Source organism: Vombatus ursinus, unplaced genomic scaffold, assembly GCF_900497805.2.
Source record: "Vombatus ursinus unplaced genomic scaffold, bare-nosed wombat genome assembly UNPS02014848.1, whole genome shotgun sequence".
NCBI classification, from domain to species: Eukaryota; Metazoa; Chordata; class Mammalia; order Diprotodontia; family Vombatidae; genus Vombatus; species Vombatus ursinus.
Genome location: NW_020954626.1, coordinates 3,557,891 through 3,573,646, shown reverse-complemented (window position 1 = coordinate 3,573,646; position 15,756 = coordinate 3,557,891). Strand labels below are relative to the sequence as shown.

The 15,756-nt window shown below is 36.8% G+C and overlaps 1 protein-coding gene across 4 annotated transcripts in view; it reads left to right on the top strand.

Annotated features, from left to right (window-relative positions):
• The window catches only part of MYO5A (myosin VA), a 227,318-nt gene that overhangs the window by 179,669 nt on the left and 31,893 nt on the right, over positions 1 to 15,756 (top strand). Inside the window, exons 28-32 of one of the 4 annotated variants that reach the window (XM_027840787.1) lie at positions 5,082 to 5,309; positions 8,433 to 8,533; positions 10,212 to 10,292; positions 12,090 to 12,288; positions 14,452 to 14,526. In XM_027840787.1, the coding sequence (XP_027696588.1) occupies positions 5,082 to 5,309; positions 8,433 to 8,533; positions 10,212 to 10,292; positions 12,090 to 12,288; positions 14,452 to 14,526 (684 nt within the window). The remainder of the gene's footprint in view (positions 1 to 5,081; positions 5,310 to 8,432; positions 8,534 to 10,211; positions 10,293 to 12,089; positions 12,289 to 14,451; positions 14,527 to 15,756) is intronic. The other 3 variants (XM_027840789.1, XM_027840788.1, XM_027840790.1) reach the window with 3 other exon arrangements.

Here is a 15,756-nt window from a genome sequence, read left to right as displayed (position 1 = left end):
CTCTTAGGAAATGGCTTTTTTTTTTTTGTGAAATACAAGGTCACATTCTTAACTGAGGGTAGGGGGAAAGAGTTACTCTGGAATGCTTGAAGAGATGAGAAAGTTTAGAAGAGTTTCTGTGGAAAGTGGAATAGAATCAATTATGGAGAAATAAAAAGATAGCCTTGCTCTGATAAAGGGCCTAGCTGAGACTGAATAACACACATCTGTAATGGACTCATTCAACACAGTTTTATGACTTCCTCCAAGTCTGTACAGTGACATGTGAATAGGAACAAAGGAGATAGATAGCATAATCAGGGGTTTGGTGAGGTGTGGTTAGCTATAGGCAGTGGGGCAAACGATTTGAGAGTGGAGGGTTATATGGAGTTGAACTGATCCACCAGTGAGAAATTAGATGGGAAGGGAAGAGGATGAAACCAGTTGTAGGCATGATTGAGAAAAAAACAAAGGTGAAGAGGGATTGGAAGTCATAGGGAGGATGAAAAACAGAAGGGTGGGGGGTCATAAGATACAGGGAAAGATGGAATGATAAGATTTTGATCAGATAAAGGAATTTTAGAGTTTATGAATGTGAGAATAGAACATTTGTGGGTAATAGCAAGATCAAGGGCATGACCATCTCCCTGTATAGTTGAAGTGCTGTGGAGAAATAGGTCATGAGAACTTAGTAGATTGAAGAAGTGGGAAGCTGGAGTATTTGAGGGAATATAATGGGTATGTTGAAGTCCCCTAGTATGAAGGCAAGAGTTGGGGTGGAAGACAAGGATTGTGAGCTAGGCACTGAAATCATTGAGGAAATGGTCTGGGGTTTTGCATTAGGTGATTAATTTGGATTTCATGAACCTCACAGAAGTAGAGTTTACTGAGTAATGGTGATAGAGAGAGTCTGAAAGTGACAATGGGGAGCAAGGTATATTCCCATCAAGACCCATGAGCCTGAGTCTATGAGAGAAAGTGTAGCCAGTACTGGAAACGGTGGCCACAAAAGCTGTGTTGTCAGAGGGAGCCAGGTCTCTGTGAGTTCCTGAAAATAGATAGGTTAACAAAGGAAGACATTTAAGATGAGAAGTTTGTTAATTATGAAGTAGGCATTCCAGAAGACACATCAGAAGGGATGGGTTAACATGGAATCAGACATTGGCAGGGTAAGGTTGAGATGGATGATTTATAGAGACTTATCACTTATAAATATCCCTTTGCTCAACTCCTGAAACACCCAAGTGAAAGGAACAACCCATATAAATGGAATCATGTAAATTGCATAGGGAATAAAGCATTATGTATGATTTGTTTGAAATATTTACTATTTTAGTTCTTGAAATTTTATGTCCTTCAATTAAATTACAGCAAAATCCATTTAAATTTAACCCTGGATAAAAAAAATTAAATTAGTTTTCTGTATTCCCTATGGTTTCATTTAAATTGTATTCCCCACCTTACCTCATAAGGCCTTTCAGCTTTTAGTCCCCAAACTTTGCAGTTGCTATGCCTATGAGCCTGAATATCAAGGATACACTTAATTATGTATTCCTGCACATATGAATTAACTTTATTCTTCGTTCATGCAACCATTTGCCCCAGTTTCTATGAAATCTGCTGTATCTATTGGTAATATGCACTTGCTACATATGATGTTACAGATCTGTCGCTACATGGACCCACTTGCCACAGGATATTGTGGTCTTATCACAAAGAGCTGCCGTGGCATCATCCTCCCAGTCTATCTCACCTGAAATTCCTATCACTGGAGCCATCCCTTTAAGTTAGAAAAAAGTCAGGGTATCATTTAAAGAAGGCCACTATTAAGATATACTTATTATCTCTATCCTGATGGGATAGAGAGCTTAGTGGGTATTCTCTTTAACCTTCTTTCATTAGCATGTTTGTTAATGAATTAGATTAGACAATTATTATTTTGGAATGTATAGAAAGTCTGGTTCTAAGGGAATATCATTCAAATCCCAAAAAGTTTTTGGGAGACATCAAACCCTGGGTGGTCCTGAGAGTTATGTAAGCCAGAAAAGGCAGGAACCTGCAATGAAAACCAACAAGACAAATTTCATTGACCTCATAGTTTTGCCTAGAACCGACGATCCCTTAATATGCATAGGAAAACAAATACTCCCAACCATGTATACTGAATTATCACCCCTAAAAGTCAATTTGGGTGGGTAAGCCAAAGTGCATGCCTAGTTTGTTCTTGAGTTACAGTACATAGGAGTTTGGTAAGATGGGCTTGAATAGGCCAGGAGAACAGAGAATAGCAGATCTATTTTATTCTAGCCTTAAGTGTCCTCTACATGTTTGATATACACATGTATATGTGTGTCAGACATGCATATGTACACACACATGTACATGTATATATACACATGCATATATGTGGTATATAAAGAAATTCTTTACAGCAGCCTAAAGTGCAAAGCCTTTGTTAATGTATTTGAACTTGAAACCGAATGACATATGTTCCAGGATTCTCTGTGAGAGTATAAAAATAACCTAAAATTCACTCATGTAACTCCATTGTTATGACTAACATAATAAGAAGTAGCTTTAATATAATGTATTAAAAGTTTGTGATAGGAAGATGTAATCTCAAGATGGCTTCTCAAGCTTTAAATATTTAAACTTCATGAAGAAATCTTATTTATGATACGTGCTAAATTAAACACTATAAAGCTAGTTCATTTTTAGATGCTTGTCTACCTCAGTGTTTCCAAACACTCTGTGGTTGGTGTATTGTAATCATAAAGATTTTGATATCACTTTGTGCTGAATTTCCTCATTCTTCTGCCAATTTTTGAGTGGGAAAATTATGGGAAAAGGGAAGGATAGTAGTAACTACGCTGGAGTGAACATAGATGTGTGTGAGCGTGTGTGTGTGTGTGTGTGTGTATGAGTATGTTTAAAATGTAGTGAGGGAAGGAGATGAGGGATGAGAACAAAGTTTAATTCATGAATGACTGATGAAGCAGTGCCTCCTTTCCTTCCACCTCCCCAACATGTCATGTTGTACCCCAACAACTTCGCAGATTTACATGTGGTATATTGCTGCAACACCACAGATAAATAGTTTGAGGGAAAACTGGTTTTTTGGTTGCTAACAAATACACTGTGAAGGGTTCATATAATTTTAAAGTTAAAGGGACATGGCAACCTCTAATCCATCCTACATACAATGAAAGGAGTCCATACTATAATACACCTAATAAGGGGTCATTCAGCCTTTACTTGAAAACCTCCTGTGAGAAGAAAACCATCTTCTCCCAACATAGCACATTATACTTTCACAGAGTCTGAGATATTAAGAAGTTTTTCCAGACATTGAGCTTAAATTTACTTTTTTGCATCTTATCCTAATTTTTCCTAGTTTTCTCCTTTGAGGTCAAACCGAATGATTCTAAACTTCATGACAGATATTTGAACACTGCTGTCATGTCTCTTCTCTAGATTAAGCATTCACAGATCCTTCACCATCCAGGCTGCCCTTCTCTGGTTGTTCTTCATCTTATCAATGTCATTCTTAAACTATTACACCAGAAATGAATACAATAGGTCAAGTTACAGTGGTACTATTACCTTCTTATTCTGGGAAGCTTAATCACATTAACACTCCCATGTTACACTGCTAACTCACATTGAGTTTGCAGTCCACTAAAAACCCCAGATCATCTTTAGACAAATGGATGCCTGTCTCGTTCGCATTTTCCTTATAGAGATTTTTTTTTAACTCAAGCCAAAGACTTAACATTTATCCCTATTCAATTTCATCATATTAGATTAAATCTACAGAGCTGTGTTCTAATCTATAGTAGTCTTTTTTAATCCTGTCATCTAGTGTGTAAGCTAACCTTTCTGGCTTTGTATCCTCTGCACATTTGATAATCATACCACCTTTGCCTTATCAGAGGCATTGGTAATAATATTAAACAGCACCAAGCCATGCACAGATTCCTGTGGTGCTTCAGTGAAGACCTTCTACCAAGTTAACATTGAACCATTAATGACTACTCCTTGAGTCCAGCCATTCAACCAAGTCAGTGGGTTCAAAAATTTCTCCTCTCCAAAGCACCTTGTTAAAACTTTTACAGTCTTTCATCATCTCTTAACATCTTGAGGCCTATAACCAACTTCCTTTCCTTTCTGTCAATAAAACTTGACCAGCCATACCTTTTCTTCTCTACCTTCTTTTTGTACTTACTAGTTGTTTTATTTACCTTGCTTTACAACTACCTTCTCCTTTTTCTTCTGAATTCTTCTTCAGGCCTATATTTCTTAATGCTTTTTTTCTTTCAGATTTTGCCCTTCTGAGTGATCTATCTCTCTTCTCCTGTAGTTCAAATTGCTCTCCAGTGTATTATTAAATGATCCCAAATTTCTCCTACTCAAATTCAATTATCTGACCTTCTGCACAAATTTAGATCCCTCAAAATGACCTTCACAATTTTTCTCTTCATCTAGATCGATTCCTTATTTCTTCTCCTATAACCTTCTGTAACAGAAGTCAGAAGTTTCTATCAGTTTCATTGAAGATATTTTTGCTAGACATTTAGATACAGCCTAAACTTTTAAGTGTGTTGTTTTCCCACATCATTTTTACCAAAGAGAACATTGGTAAATATTTCAAGGAGCTAACCATTTTTAACTTGTTAACTGGAAATAGCTTATTCAACTTTATTTTTGGACTTTGGATAGAACCAAGAACCAGTCAATCTCTCTAGGTTTCCTGAGATTGAGGACAACCCCATGGCTAGATTCAACACCCAAAGGTCACTATAGAACAGAGCAGGCTTTTCAGGTCTGTGCTCCAACCACACCCAGGGCAGGCAGGCCTGGAACATAGTTTCCACTGGAATTTGAGTTATAGGCTGTGAAGCAAACTGTTGTTCACTTTACTCAATGTACAACACCTTTAATTCCACCATATAGAGTTCCAGATAGACTAGAGGGAGGCATTTCCTCTTTAGCCATTTGAGTATTACCATGGTGTTCTTTCACAACATAATTCTAATATGCCAGCTTGAAGGCAGTATACAAACAATACGTGAATCTAAATGGCATGACTTTATTTTATGTAGCGTCAAGAACTGGAATCAGAAAATAAGAAACTAAAGAATGAGCTGAATGAGTTACGTAAAGCCCTCAGTGAAAAGGGTGCTCCGGAAGTGACTGCTCCAGGTGCTCCTGCCTACAGAGTCCTCATGGAGCAGCTGACTTCAGTCAGTGAAGAACTGGATGTTAGAAAAGAGGAAGTCCTCATCCTGAGGTCTCAGCTGGTGAGCCAGAAAGAGGCTATTCAACCTAAGGTAAGTGTTAGTGGATAAGAAAATTATCCGAGGTCAACTTGCCCACCAAATCACAAAGAAAAAGAAATTGTCATGCCAATTCCCCTACTTTCTATCTCTTGGAAGATGTATCTGAATAGATTTGCTCATGGTTAGATCTTCTGTAGCCAAAACACAGCAAGTGAAAAAAAAAAAGAACTTTTTTTAATCTTAAGCTGGTCAGGGAACATGTGAAATTCTAAATGCTGTGGAAAGTTTCATAGAGCACACTTGCAAGAAAAGTCCTTTTAAAGTGAAGCCTTCTTTAGCATTCTTACTTGAGGAAATTTTCATGTTAAAAATGTTGACATCAGTAGAATGACTCATAACCTTCTGTGGGAGGTATTAAAAATGAATTTTAAAATCTACCACTTGGATATGATAATGGAATTCTCCATAGACTTTTTTATTGTTTTGCTTTTAAAGGTAATATTTGAAAATGAATGTGTTGAAACAGGAAGTCCAATTAGCAGTGTATTGCATAAATCTATATGAGCAGTGATTGTAAGCTCCTTGAAGGCAAGAACTATGGTGTTCATAGGAAGTGCTTGATAAAAGTGTGTTGAATGAAGAAAAGAAAATGGATCAGTGTATATGCCTTAACAAGTATATTAACCTAGTACTGCTAACTAGAAACTATGATAGAAGAATCATCATCCAAAGCATTTAAGAAGCCTTTCCACATATTTTACTGAAGCATCACATAAAGTAAAATAAGCATAGTTCCTGACCCTAGGAGATGGTACTTAAAAATCTAAAATGACTTGTGTGCTTAGGCATTATTGCTAGGAATTTTGATAGAGGTGATATTCTATCATGTGTTTGTGATACCTATAAGAATACATGATATCCTTCCTTGTGGATGGTATCTAGCCCCAGTAATCAGCTTTGGTCCAGGAAATAACTTGTTCTAAAAATCAGAATTCTGACTCTACGATTTTGAAAAAAAAATCCAAAAGATGAAGAAACTAAACTCAGATTAAAGACAAAAACAAAACTTGTTTCTCAGACTTAGATTGAAAGGGTATAAAATATCTATCTGCGGGTTTTATTCTGTACAACTTCATTGGGTTCCTAGGAGAAATGTAATCATGGTCATTCTGCTGTTACTTTTGTCTGTTCTGAGAGTCATTGGTGGTATTTATTTGTAGAAGTAAGAGTTTATTTTCTTCTTTTATGCTTGCCAATTTGTGATTTCCAGGAGGACAAGGTAAAGGGTTTAAAAAAAATTTTTTAATATCTCTCTTCTCATTTCAGTACACAAATACTTTTTATCATGTGAAACAGATGTTTTCTGGTTCAATTTATCAAAAAGAGAAGATCTTCATAAATCAAAAACTAATTTCTGATCAACTCCCATTCCATAATGGGAGTTTATGGAGAACTATGGGTAACAGAGGATTCCAGTTTAGGGCATAGATTATTTCCTCTACCAGAGCACGGTGGACCTTTTTCTATCGCTTGTTAATACGTGGTACATAGTAGTCAATAATTGTTTCAGTGGACTGAATGCTAGTAGGGAACCTGCAGAACTGGGCATAGATTCTGAATCTGAGATATGTTCTATGAAAAATGTGTGCTCTTCTAACCTTTCAATTCCACCAGCTCTGCATTGATTAGAAGCAGAGCCTGGCCTGCCAGCCTTAAAGTCTTTCTCCAATACTGACATTGCCATTCTGCTCACCCTAATGGCTATCACTACAGAAACTCTTCCTGATGGAAATTATACGTCATGGCTATTCAGATGTTAATTGGATTCTACTTAGATAGAACAACTTTTCCTGTTGTGTTGTGCTTTTTAAAAGTAAAAAATGTAGGGCAACTTTGATATCACAGTATTCCAAGTAAGAGCTTCTAGAATGATATGAAATGGGTAATGTGCTTTCATTTAAGATTCAACATTTCTGTAGGCTTTTAAAAATTCATTCCAAGTGGTTGAAATATAATAGAAAGAAAAATAAACAATAATGGAGCCTTTTATTTTGTAGATTCAGTTAAATTGTTAATTCCTGTTTGTGCCAGGTCACTTTTCAGAATACAGTCTTGATTTAAAGTGCTATGTATTCTGTAGAGGCAAGCCAATGATTCTCCATATAGGGATCATGACTGCTCTAATATGTTTTAGGTGTTTGGGACTTCCATTTCACTATCATTATTGGGCTTAGAATAGCAATAGTAGAGGCTAAACAAGGCAGGTGATCCAATAAAGTGTTAGTCATGGATAAAAGGACAAAGTCTAGACAGGTGGGTGTAATATCAAGGGAGTTTGGCAGCAGGTAACAGGCAAATATCTAGGCAGGCAGATTGGCATTAGGGAGTGAGACAGATAATAGCTGACCCTGCTGATTAGAAAGTGAATGACAAAGAGGGGATAGAAGTTTGATGGAGACAGGCAACAAGGCTTTGTTATCAGAAGGGTCTGGCAATAATAGGTGGTGGGATTCAGGAACAAGTCTCTGGTTTTGCAGAAGATGATGAGAACAAGACAGGACCAAGCCCCACAAGAACAGTCCAACCAGTGTGCCAAGGTAGGACAAAGTTACTGGATTGGTGCTTAAGATAGAGGCTTGGTCACAGGAGCAAAGAAAGAGTCTAGGCACTAGACTCAAGAGTACAGGGTCAAAGTGGAACCAATAGCAAGACTGACTTGCTATTGAGCTGTATGATAGATCCCTATATCTCAGTTTTGTCGATAGATAGAGATAGCTATAGATATAAATGTGTTCCTTGTCTAGGTGTTGCATTGGTTCTAGAGCAAGAGTTCTTAGCCTGGGGTCCATGAGTTTGTTTAAAAATAACTGTTATAATATAATTTCCTTTGTAATCCTATGTATTTTAACTTTATATATTTACAAATGTTATTGTGAGAAGGGGTCTATAGGCTATACCAGACTGCCATAGAGGTTCATGACACACAAAAGGTGAAAAACCCCTAGCCTCAAGCCTGAAGCAGAGCACTGACACCAGAGAGACTAGCAGCAGAGATTTTAGAGCTTGCAGATTAGGAGCCAGTCCCTCAGTATAGTCCTCTAAATAAAAAATTCCCCTACTGGAGAACCTCAAACTTTTTATTTCTCATGATGGAAATACTTTTCTCTGCATCAGAATACAATGACAGATTCCACAATCCTCTTAGAAGATGTGCAGAAAATGAAGGACAAAGGAGAAATAGCACAGGCATACATTGGACTGAAGGAAACAAACAGGTTGGTTTGGTTCTGTAATTTATTTTGGCTTGTTGAATCACTGTTTCACATTTTTTATATAGCAAATAATTTTTTGTCTATTATTTATTTATTTCAGACTAGACCCAACCTTTCTAAGTTATTCCCATTTAAAATTTCATCTGAAACATGTAGCAGCAGCATCAATCAATCAGCAAGCATTTATTAAGTACATACTATGTGACAGGTACTCTGCTAGGTGCTGAGGATACAAATTCAAATAATTACTAACAAGAGTTGTTAGGAAAATCTTTGCCTGAAGGGGAGCATTGGTTCTTAAATAGTATTTGTATTTGAAATCACAGTAGCAGGTTGGTAATTGTTATGTTTCCATTGTTAAATATTTGTTATTTTTGAAGATTTTGAGTAGTAGCTAAAGTTGTAAGTAGCTTCAAGTCATTACTAAAATTTAGAACATGTTGATTGGAAGGGGTAAAGGCCTTGTTCTACATCTGGTTCTTGACTCATATTTCATTAGTGGCCTTACCTGACTGCTTAAGAGGAAGTCAGTCATGACCAAGGTCGAGGCCTTTTTTTCCCCTCTACTGGTCTAAGCAAGGCTGAGAAAATCCTGACTCCAGTTTTATCTTTGGAAGCCTACACAGAGGATGTGTGAGTGTGAGAGTGTGTGTGTGTGTGTGTGTGTGTGTGTGTGTGTGTGTGTGTTTTGACAGCAGTAGAGGAAACTCTGCCACCAAGAAGTTAGTAATACCTTGCTCACTTTCGTTAGGCTCTGCATAGCTCATAAGATCACAAGAAAAAGGGCCAATGCCAGGATTCCTTCACAACCTCATAAAACTTGAAATAAAGGACCATGAACTTAGCCATATGCCAAAACTTTCCACAGCTACAAGGTTCCCTCAGTTACATCATGTACCATCTTGAAAGGACAGGCAGCATTGTAACTCTGTTACAAATTTATGCTTCCAGAATGTTGTAGTCTGACACTTTTAGAACTCCCGATAGGCTATACAATATATCGGGAGATATATAGGTACGCATACCAAAGATTGGAAGAATGCTGCTATGCATAAGTACCATTGTACCTTTATACATTCTTTGAACCTCATAATTTGATTGTAGTGACTAAAATTTATAGTTAATCCATGTGTACGCGTGCATGTACAAACCACATGCTTTCCCCATCCCATTCCTGCACAAACTTTGAGGCAGTTCTTCATGATTACAGTTCCCATTGAGGACACGAAAGCAGTTCATTCATCCCAGGAATTCATGCTACAGCCACAGGCTACCACTCCTGCTAAAGCCTTTGTTCTTTTGCAGCCAATCTGTCTAATATTGTGTGCCGCATGTAATTTCTCTTGTATTCAGAAACTCAGAGTCTACCTTTTTCTTATATTCTGCTGTTTCTTATTTATATCATTATTATTTCATAAAGAAAAAAGCAGAAAGGACTCTTTTTATTTAATATCTTTATAATTTTCCCTGTTTTGCATATGATTTGTCTGTTTTCTTTTTAAAACCAGTTTAAATAACGAAGCTAATATGTGTAGTAACTTTGTCATCTGTGGTCAAGACAATATGCCAATCCCAATAATGAATGTTAAATAATATTTGCTATTCTTGTCCTTCATATACCATCATCTCATTACCATCATGTATCCCTTTTGTGTTTTCCATTTTTCATTTGGCTTGGAAGACCATTTCCTATGGATTGCCATGAGCTGAATGAGGATGAAGAGCTGTGGCTGGTTTATGAAGGGTTAAAACAAGCCAACAGGTTATGTGTATTGCCTCACAATGGAATGTTCATCACTTCCTGTTTTCTTACTAACAAACAGGGCCTCTTTAACCACTAATTCTTTCATGCACTAACTATGTTCATAGGCAAAGCACAACAAAGTATCAGACATATCACTTTCTTATGTGATGCTGTTAAAAGAAGAGACTGAGACACTTGTAAATATAGATGTCATTTCCCATGCCTGAGAATGAGACCAAATTACCTCATTGTTGATTGAATTAATAAAAAAACAAACAGTAAGGTGTTGGCAAGATAGGTCTAAGCTACTGTGCCTATAGTACTTATCTTCTAACTAACATGGAAGCTGTTTAGTATTTGAAACTACAAATTATGAAATTATAAATTAGGATTATATAATTATGAATTATAGTCATGAAATCCAAAATGCTTACCGCATAGAATTAACCCATCAAATATGACATGCTGAGCCGATGTAGATTTGAAGAGAAAACAATTAACATTCAAAAAAGCGGCTTTTCAAAACAAAAATTTTATCTTCGTAGTGATAGTTATAAGAGAAAGTTTGTAAAAATACTCTAAGAAATATATATATGCCATATACATTTTTAATGCTGCTGCTCAAGTGCTATTTTGTTTTGTTCTAATTATGAAACAATCAATAACTATAGAATGTGATGGTTTAAAATTCTCATTCAATTTTTGTAGTCTCCAAAAGTATCAAATATTTTAATATGCTATTATTAATCAGACTATAGTAACCTTAATAACTACTGGGACTATAGGGGATGCTTTTAACCTAATAATATTTTCCTTTCATTTTGTTAATAAATTCCTAACATAGTCTTGTTTCTTATGTTTGCAAAAATATAGAGATGTAATAATAGGGGATGGGGGGAATAGTAAAGGCAATATACTATATTTTCTTCTGTCTTAATGTTCTAACTATAGGAGTTTAAACAAAGATGACGGTTTGTTTACAAGTGTCCATCTGTTTGCTCTATGACACATTAGTTCCTTTATTGATATTTCTAATATTTATACCTTCACATTGTCTCTTGTAAGGGATAGGAAATGTGATTGACATGTGTGGCTCTGTCTGCTTGGTGAACAAATCTAAAAATAAGGACATATTTCAGAAGTACCTACTTTGATTTGTGTTTCTTGAGACTGACAGATTCCTATTCCTGACTTCACCATCCTTTGGAAATGAGAGATGATTTAGGGAAACAAAAAAGTAAAATGGGACCCCAAACCCAAGCTTCATTTTGAGTGATCATTTATGAAATACTTAAATGCATATTTAATCATACAGACACTTCCCCGCCAAGTAGTATTTAGGGGTTTGCAGATTTTTTCTCTATTGAGGTAATGTTGGGCTTTGAAAAAAATTTATTTTTTCCCAGAAGTCCTTATATTGTTAATACAGATGCCAAGATTTATGCCCCATAAGCCAATTTGTTTCATTGACTTTTCACAGTTCTTAGTCCTTTTTGTCTAATATGTTAATGCCTTCAAAATGAGCTAGAATGTGTAAGCTTTTCAGACTTTTTTACAGTGTATTTGCAGTATTGAAAAACATTCAGTTTTAGTTTGGTAATATCTATCAAAGCATCAGTCTCCTTTCTGGTCACTGTTTTAGGTTTCTTGAGTTTGATTTAGTCAGAGGGCAAACTGAATCACTTAGAGTCTCTGCTCTCCCCTCTCCTCCCCCCCCTTTCACAAATCAATAATTGAATATTATCCTGAGTGTGAACTGAGCAATTAACAAATGAATAAGAATAACAAGCTTCTTTTCCCTTATTGACTATATAGACTCTTGGAATCACAGCTCCAGTCCCAGAAAAAGAGCCATGACAACGAAACGGAGGCATTGCGGGGTGAGATCCAGAGTCTAAAGGAGGAGAATAATCGCCAACAGCAGCTGTTGGCCCAGAACCTACAGTTACCACCCGAGGCCCGCATTGAAGCCAGCCTGCAGCATGAGATTACCCGGCTGACCAATGAGAACTTGGTAAGGCACCAGTGGCTATTCTGCCCACTTTGGTCTGTGCCCTGTGTGAATACTTCTGGGGATACTTAAATTCTTCAAATCAGACAATGCTTTACCTTGTGGTAAAGATTTTGTGGTCACAAACTGTTACTATTTCATTTTAGAAGTCATACAGTACGTATGATAGTAAAATATTGCTGAATTGTAGCTTTAGGAATGAAAAATACTTGTTCAGTGGTTGTATGTGTCTTGTAACTCATTGATACTTGAAGTGATTATTTATGGTTCTGACAGGCAAGAAATTGGCCACACCTGACGAGGCACTCTAGACTTAATTTGTTATGTGCATTCAACTTATGCTGTTTTCTCTAACTGAAAGGCATGTGAGGACAATAGATTTAGAGCTGGAGGGGACTTATTGGTCATCCTGTCAAAGAAGATTCTGTACCATGTTGTATGACTGCTGTCATCTGAGAGTATGGCAGGCTTTTAATTCCCATTGCCCATGAAGTAGCCACCTGTCAACACCGCTAGTGATAAGATGAAGTAAGAATTAAGATCCAAGCTGAGCTAAGAATTTGAGAATATTCATTTTTCATTCAGCTAGTGAGTGGAAATCTCCGTCATGGCCCATGGTACAAAGTACTTAAGTCAGATGTTCTTAACATGGGGTCTATGAATTTATTTTATTTAATATTTTGATAACTGTATTTCAAAATCATTGATTTCATTTGTGATCCCATGTATTTTATACATTCAACAGCATTATTCTGAGAAAGGGTTCATAAGCCCAGACTGTCAAAGGAGTCCATAAAACACAAAAAAGTCAATTATAACTGAGTAAATCTCTTTAAGAAATATTACATTTTAAAGAAAAATTATAATTAAATACATCTCTTTAAAAATATTAATACTCATGAATTTCTCACATTCTTGAGAAAAAAAGATTTTTTTTTTTTGGCGAGGCAATTGGGGTTAAATGACTTGCCCAGAGTCATACAGCTAGTAAGTGTTATGTGTGTGAGCCTGGATTTGAATTCAGATTCTGCTAACTCCAGGGCTGCTACTCCAGCCACTGCGCTACCTAGCTGCCCCAAGAAATGTTTTAAAGCAATGTTTCAGTGAAGTGAATCCCCCTTGCCTGGTTCTGAGCAACAAAATGGAGCCTAAATTCTTGCCTAAAATAGTTGTCCTTTTCAGTGTCATCATAACTTTTGTAAAATGAGTATCTTTTTACAAGTATATTACCATAAAGTAAGGAAGTGATATGTGGCTTATGGAAAAATATCATTATATTATAAATATCTTTGTTTATTCCCTTGTAGCTCAAACACTTCTTTGATTAATAGCAAGCTACTTTTTCAGAGGGAAAGCTTACTTGCTTTCAGAGAGATTAACTTAAATCACAGATCTAAATTATTAAGACTTTACTTTTTGGCCGGGGGGCTCAGTGTCTAGGTCAACTGTGTTCTTCTCTTTATGCAACTTATTGGATAAGAGAGATCAGAATATAAACAAATTAGAATGCTCAAAATTATTATTCTCTGCACTAGAGCAGTACTGAGACACTGGTGGTTCCTGAGCTTGTTTATACCTCCCAAGGGTTCCCTCCATGTACACCTGGGCCTTCAGGCTTTGATGAACATAGCCCTCAAATCACTCCCACATTACTTAACTCTTTCCCAGAAGAGAACTGTGAGGGAGAACATTGCCGCTGCTCTTTGCCACTTTGTCTAACCTGGTCCAGAAGAGGCATCATTACAGTTATCTTTCCATCCCCAGTAGGTGAAGGCTGTGCCCAGGCCTGCTGCTACCGTGGCTGGGAGAGGGAAGACAGGTGACTTACTGGTCCCTGCTACCCATTGGAAAACATGATCCTGGCCCTAGCCTGTTTTTATCTGTATATTTCAGGGTTTACCACTCCCCACCCATTTGTGTGTGTGTGTGTGTAAATGTACACACACATATAAGTTAATATATTTAGTACATTTGATGAATCTTACTACACCTAATCAGAATAACTAGTTGTTAAGAGGACCATTGGTATATAGCAATTGCAAATATTGTCTTTTGAGAATGTGAGGTTTCAGTACTTTTGTTTTAAAATAATTTTAAGTTGCTTTTGGTTAGATATTAAAATCCCCCAAAGATAAAAGCAAACATCAATTGTGCCTATTTTTTCAGTATTTTGAGGAATTATATGCAGATGACCCTAAGGACTATCAATCATATCGGATTTCACTTTACAAACGGATGATTGTATGTAAATCCCACAGATTGTGTTTTTCTGTTGTCTTGTTGCTACTTCTGGATTGCTAACAGAACAGCAGGCTTGTTGCCCACTCTTTCCAAGGAAATCCTCTTCAGACAGTCTCACAAACCTATTTTCCCCCACAGCTTTCTCTTAGCGAGTGGCATCACGTCTATCTGATATATGTCATTTTTAGTGTTTGCTTTGTTACTAACCCTAGTCTTTAAAATGAGATGGAAACAAAGTTTGACTTGAAAAAGAAAATAAAATCTGAAATGTGCATCTGAACTTTTTCAAATTTTAGAAAATACTTATTTTGAGAAATCTGACGTCTAAATTCACTTTTGGTCAAAAAGTTACTCTTCCTACAGCTTTCTTAATAACTCCATACATCCTTGACTGCCCTTCTTTTGATTTTTCCCTGAAGTTCTTCCTTTACATTTTCTTCTTAACTAAGTGAAAAATAACATCTTCATTGATTCTTATGTGTAAGTTAGTTATAATTAGAATCAAGGCCATTGGTTCTTTGTCTTTTTTTTTATCTTTTTTTTCCTCTTGCATATGATATGGTTTTCTTTCCTTGCATGTAGTCCATCTTTTGGAATGCTTCCTAAAGAGCTTGACATGTGCTTTCCAAGTTCCACAGGGTTTTCAACTTTATTGAAAGTAAATTACCCAGAGTACTTTTTTTTCTTATTTTTGGACCCTGACGTTGAAGGGTTTGTGGATAGGAAAAAGCCAAACAAGGGAGAGACACAGAGAAACAAGCAGGGAGTAGAATGGGTAATGGTGAGAAAATCTCCCTCTGTCCCTGGGAAAGCATGGGGTTGAGGATGGGGTGGGGTCACTGCAAGACAGCCTCACATACAGCTCTGTTCCCGCATCTGGGATGGCCACTGGCCAGCTCTGAGATTCTTTCCCTGGCCCCTTAGTGTTTGCCTTTCTCTGAGAAGTGCTAACACCTGATGGCCCTCAGCTCAACCCACAATGGCAGAACTCAGCATAGAAAGCCCATCTAGGATCCTGCCCTAATTCTGACTTATCTTCCCAGGCACAGTCTTTTGTCCTCTTTGCCTGCTTTTCTATTTTTCACTTGCTTGGCTTTTTCTTATCATGAGTCCCCTTAAGGTATAAGAAAGGTATAAGGTATAAGAAAAAAAAAAGGACTCTTGGCAGTTTGTCCTTTTGTAAAGTCTGAAACCCACTAGAGCTTAGCAATACCTAGAAAAGGGGCTTAT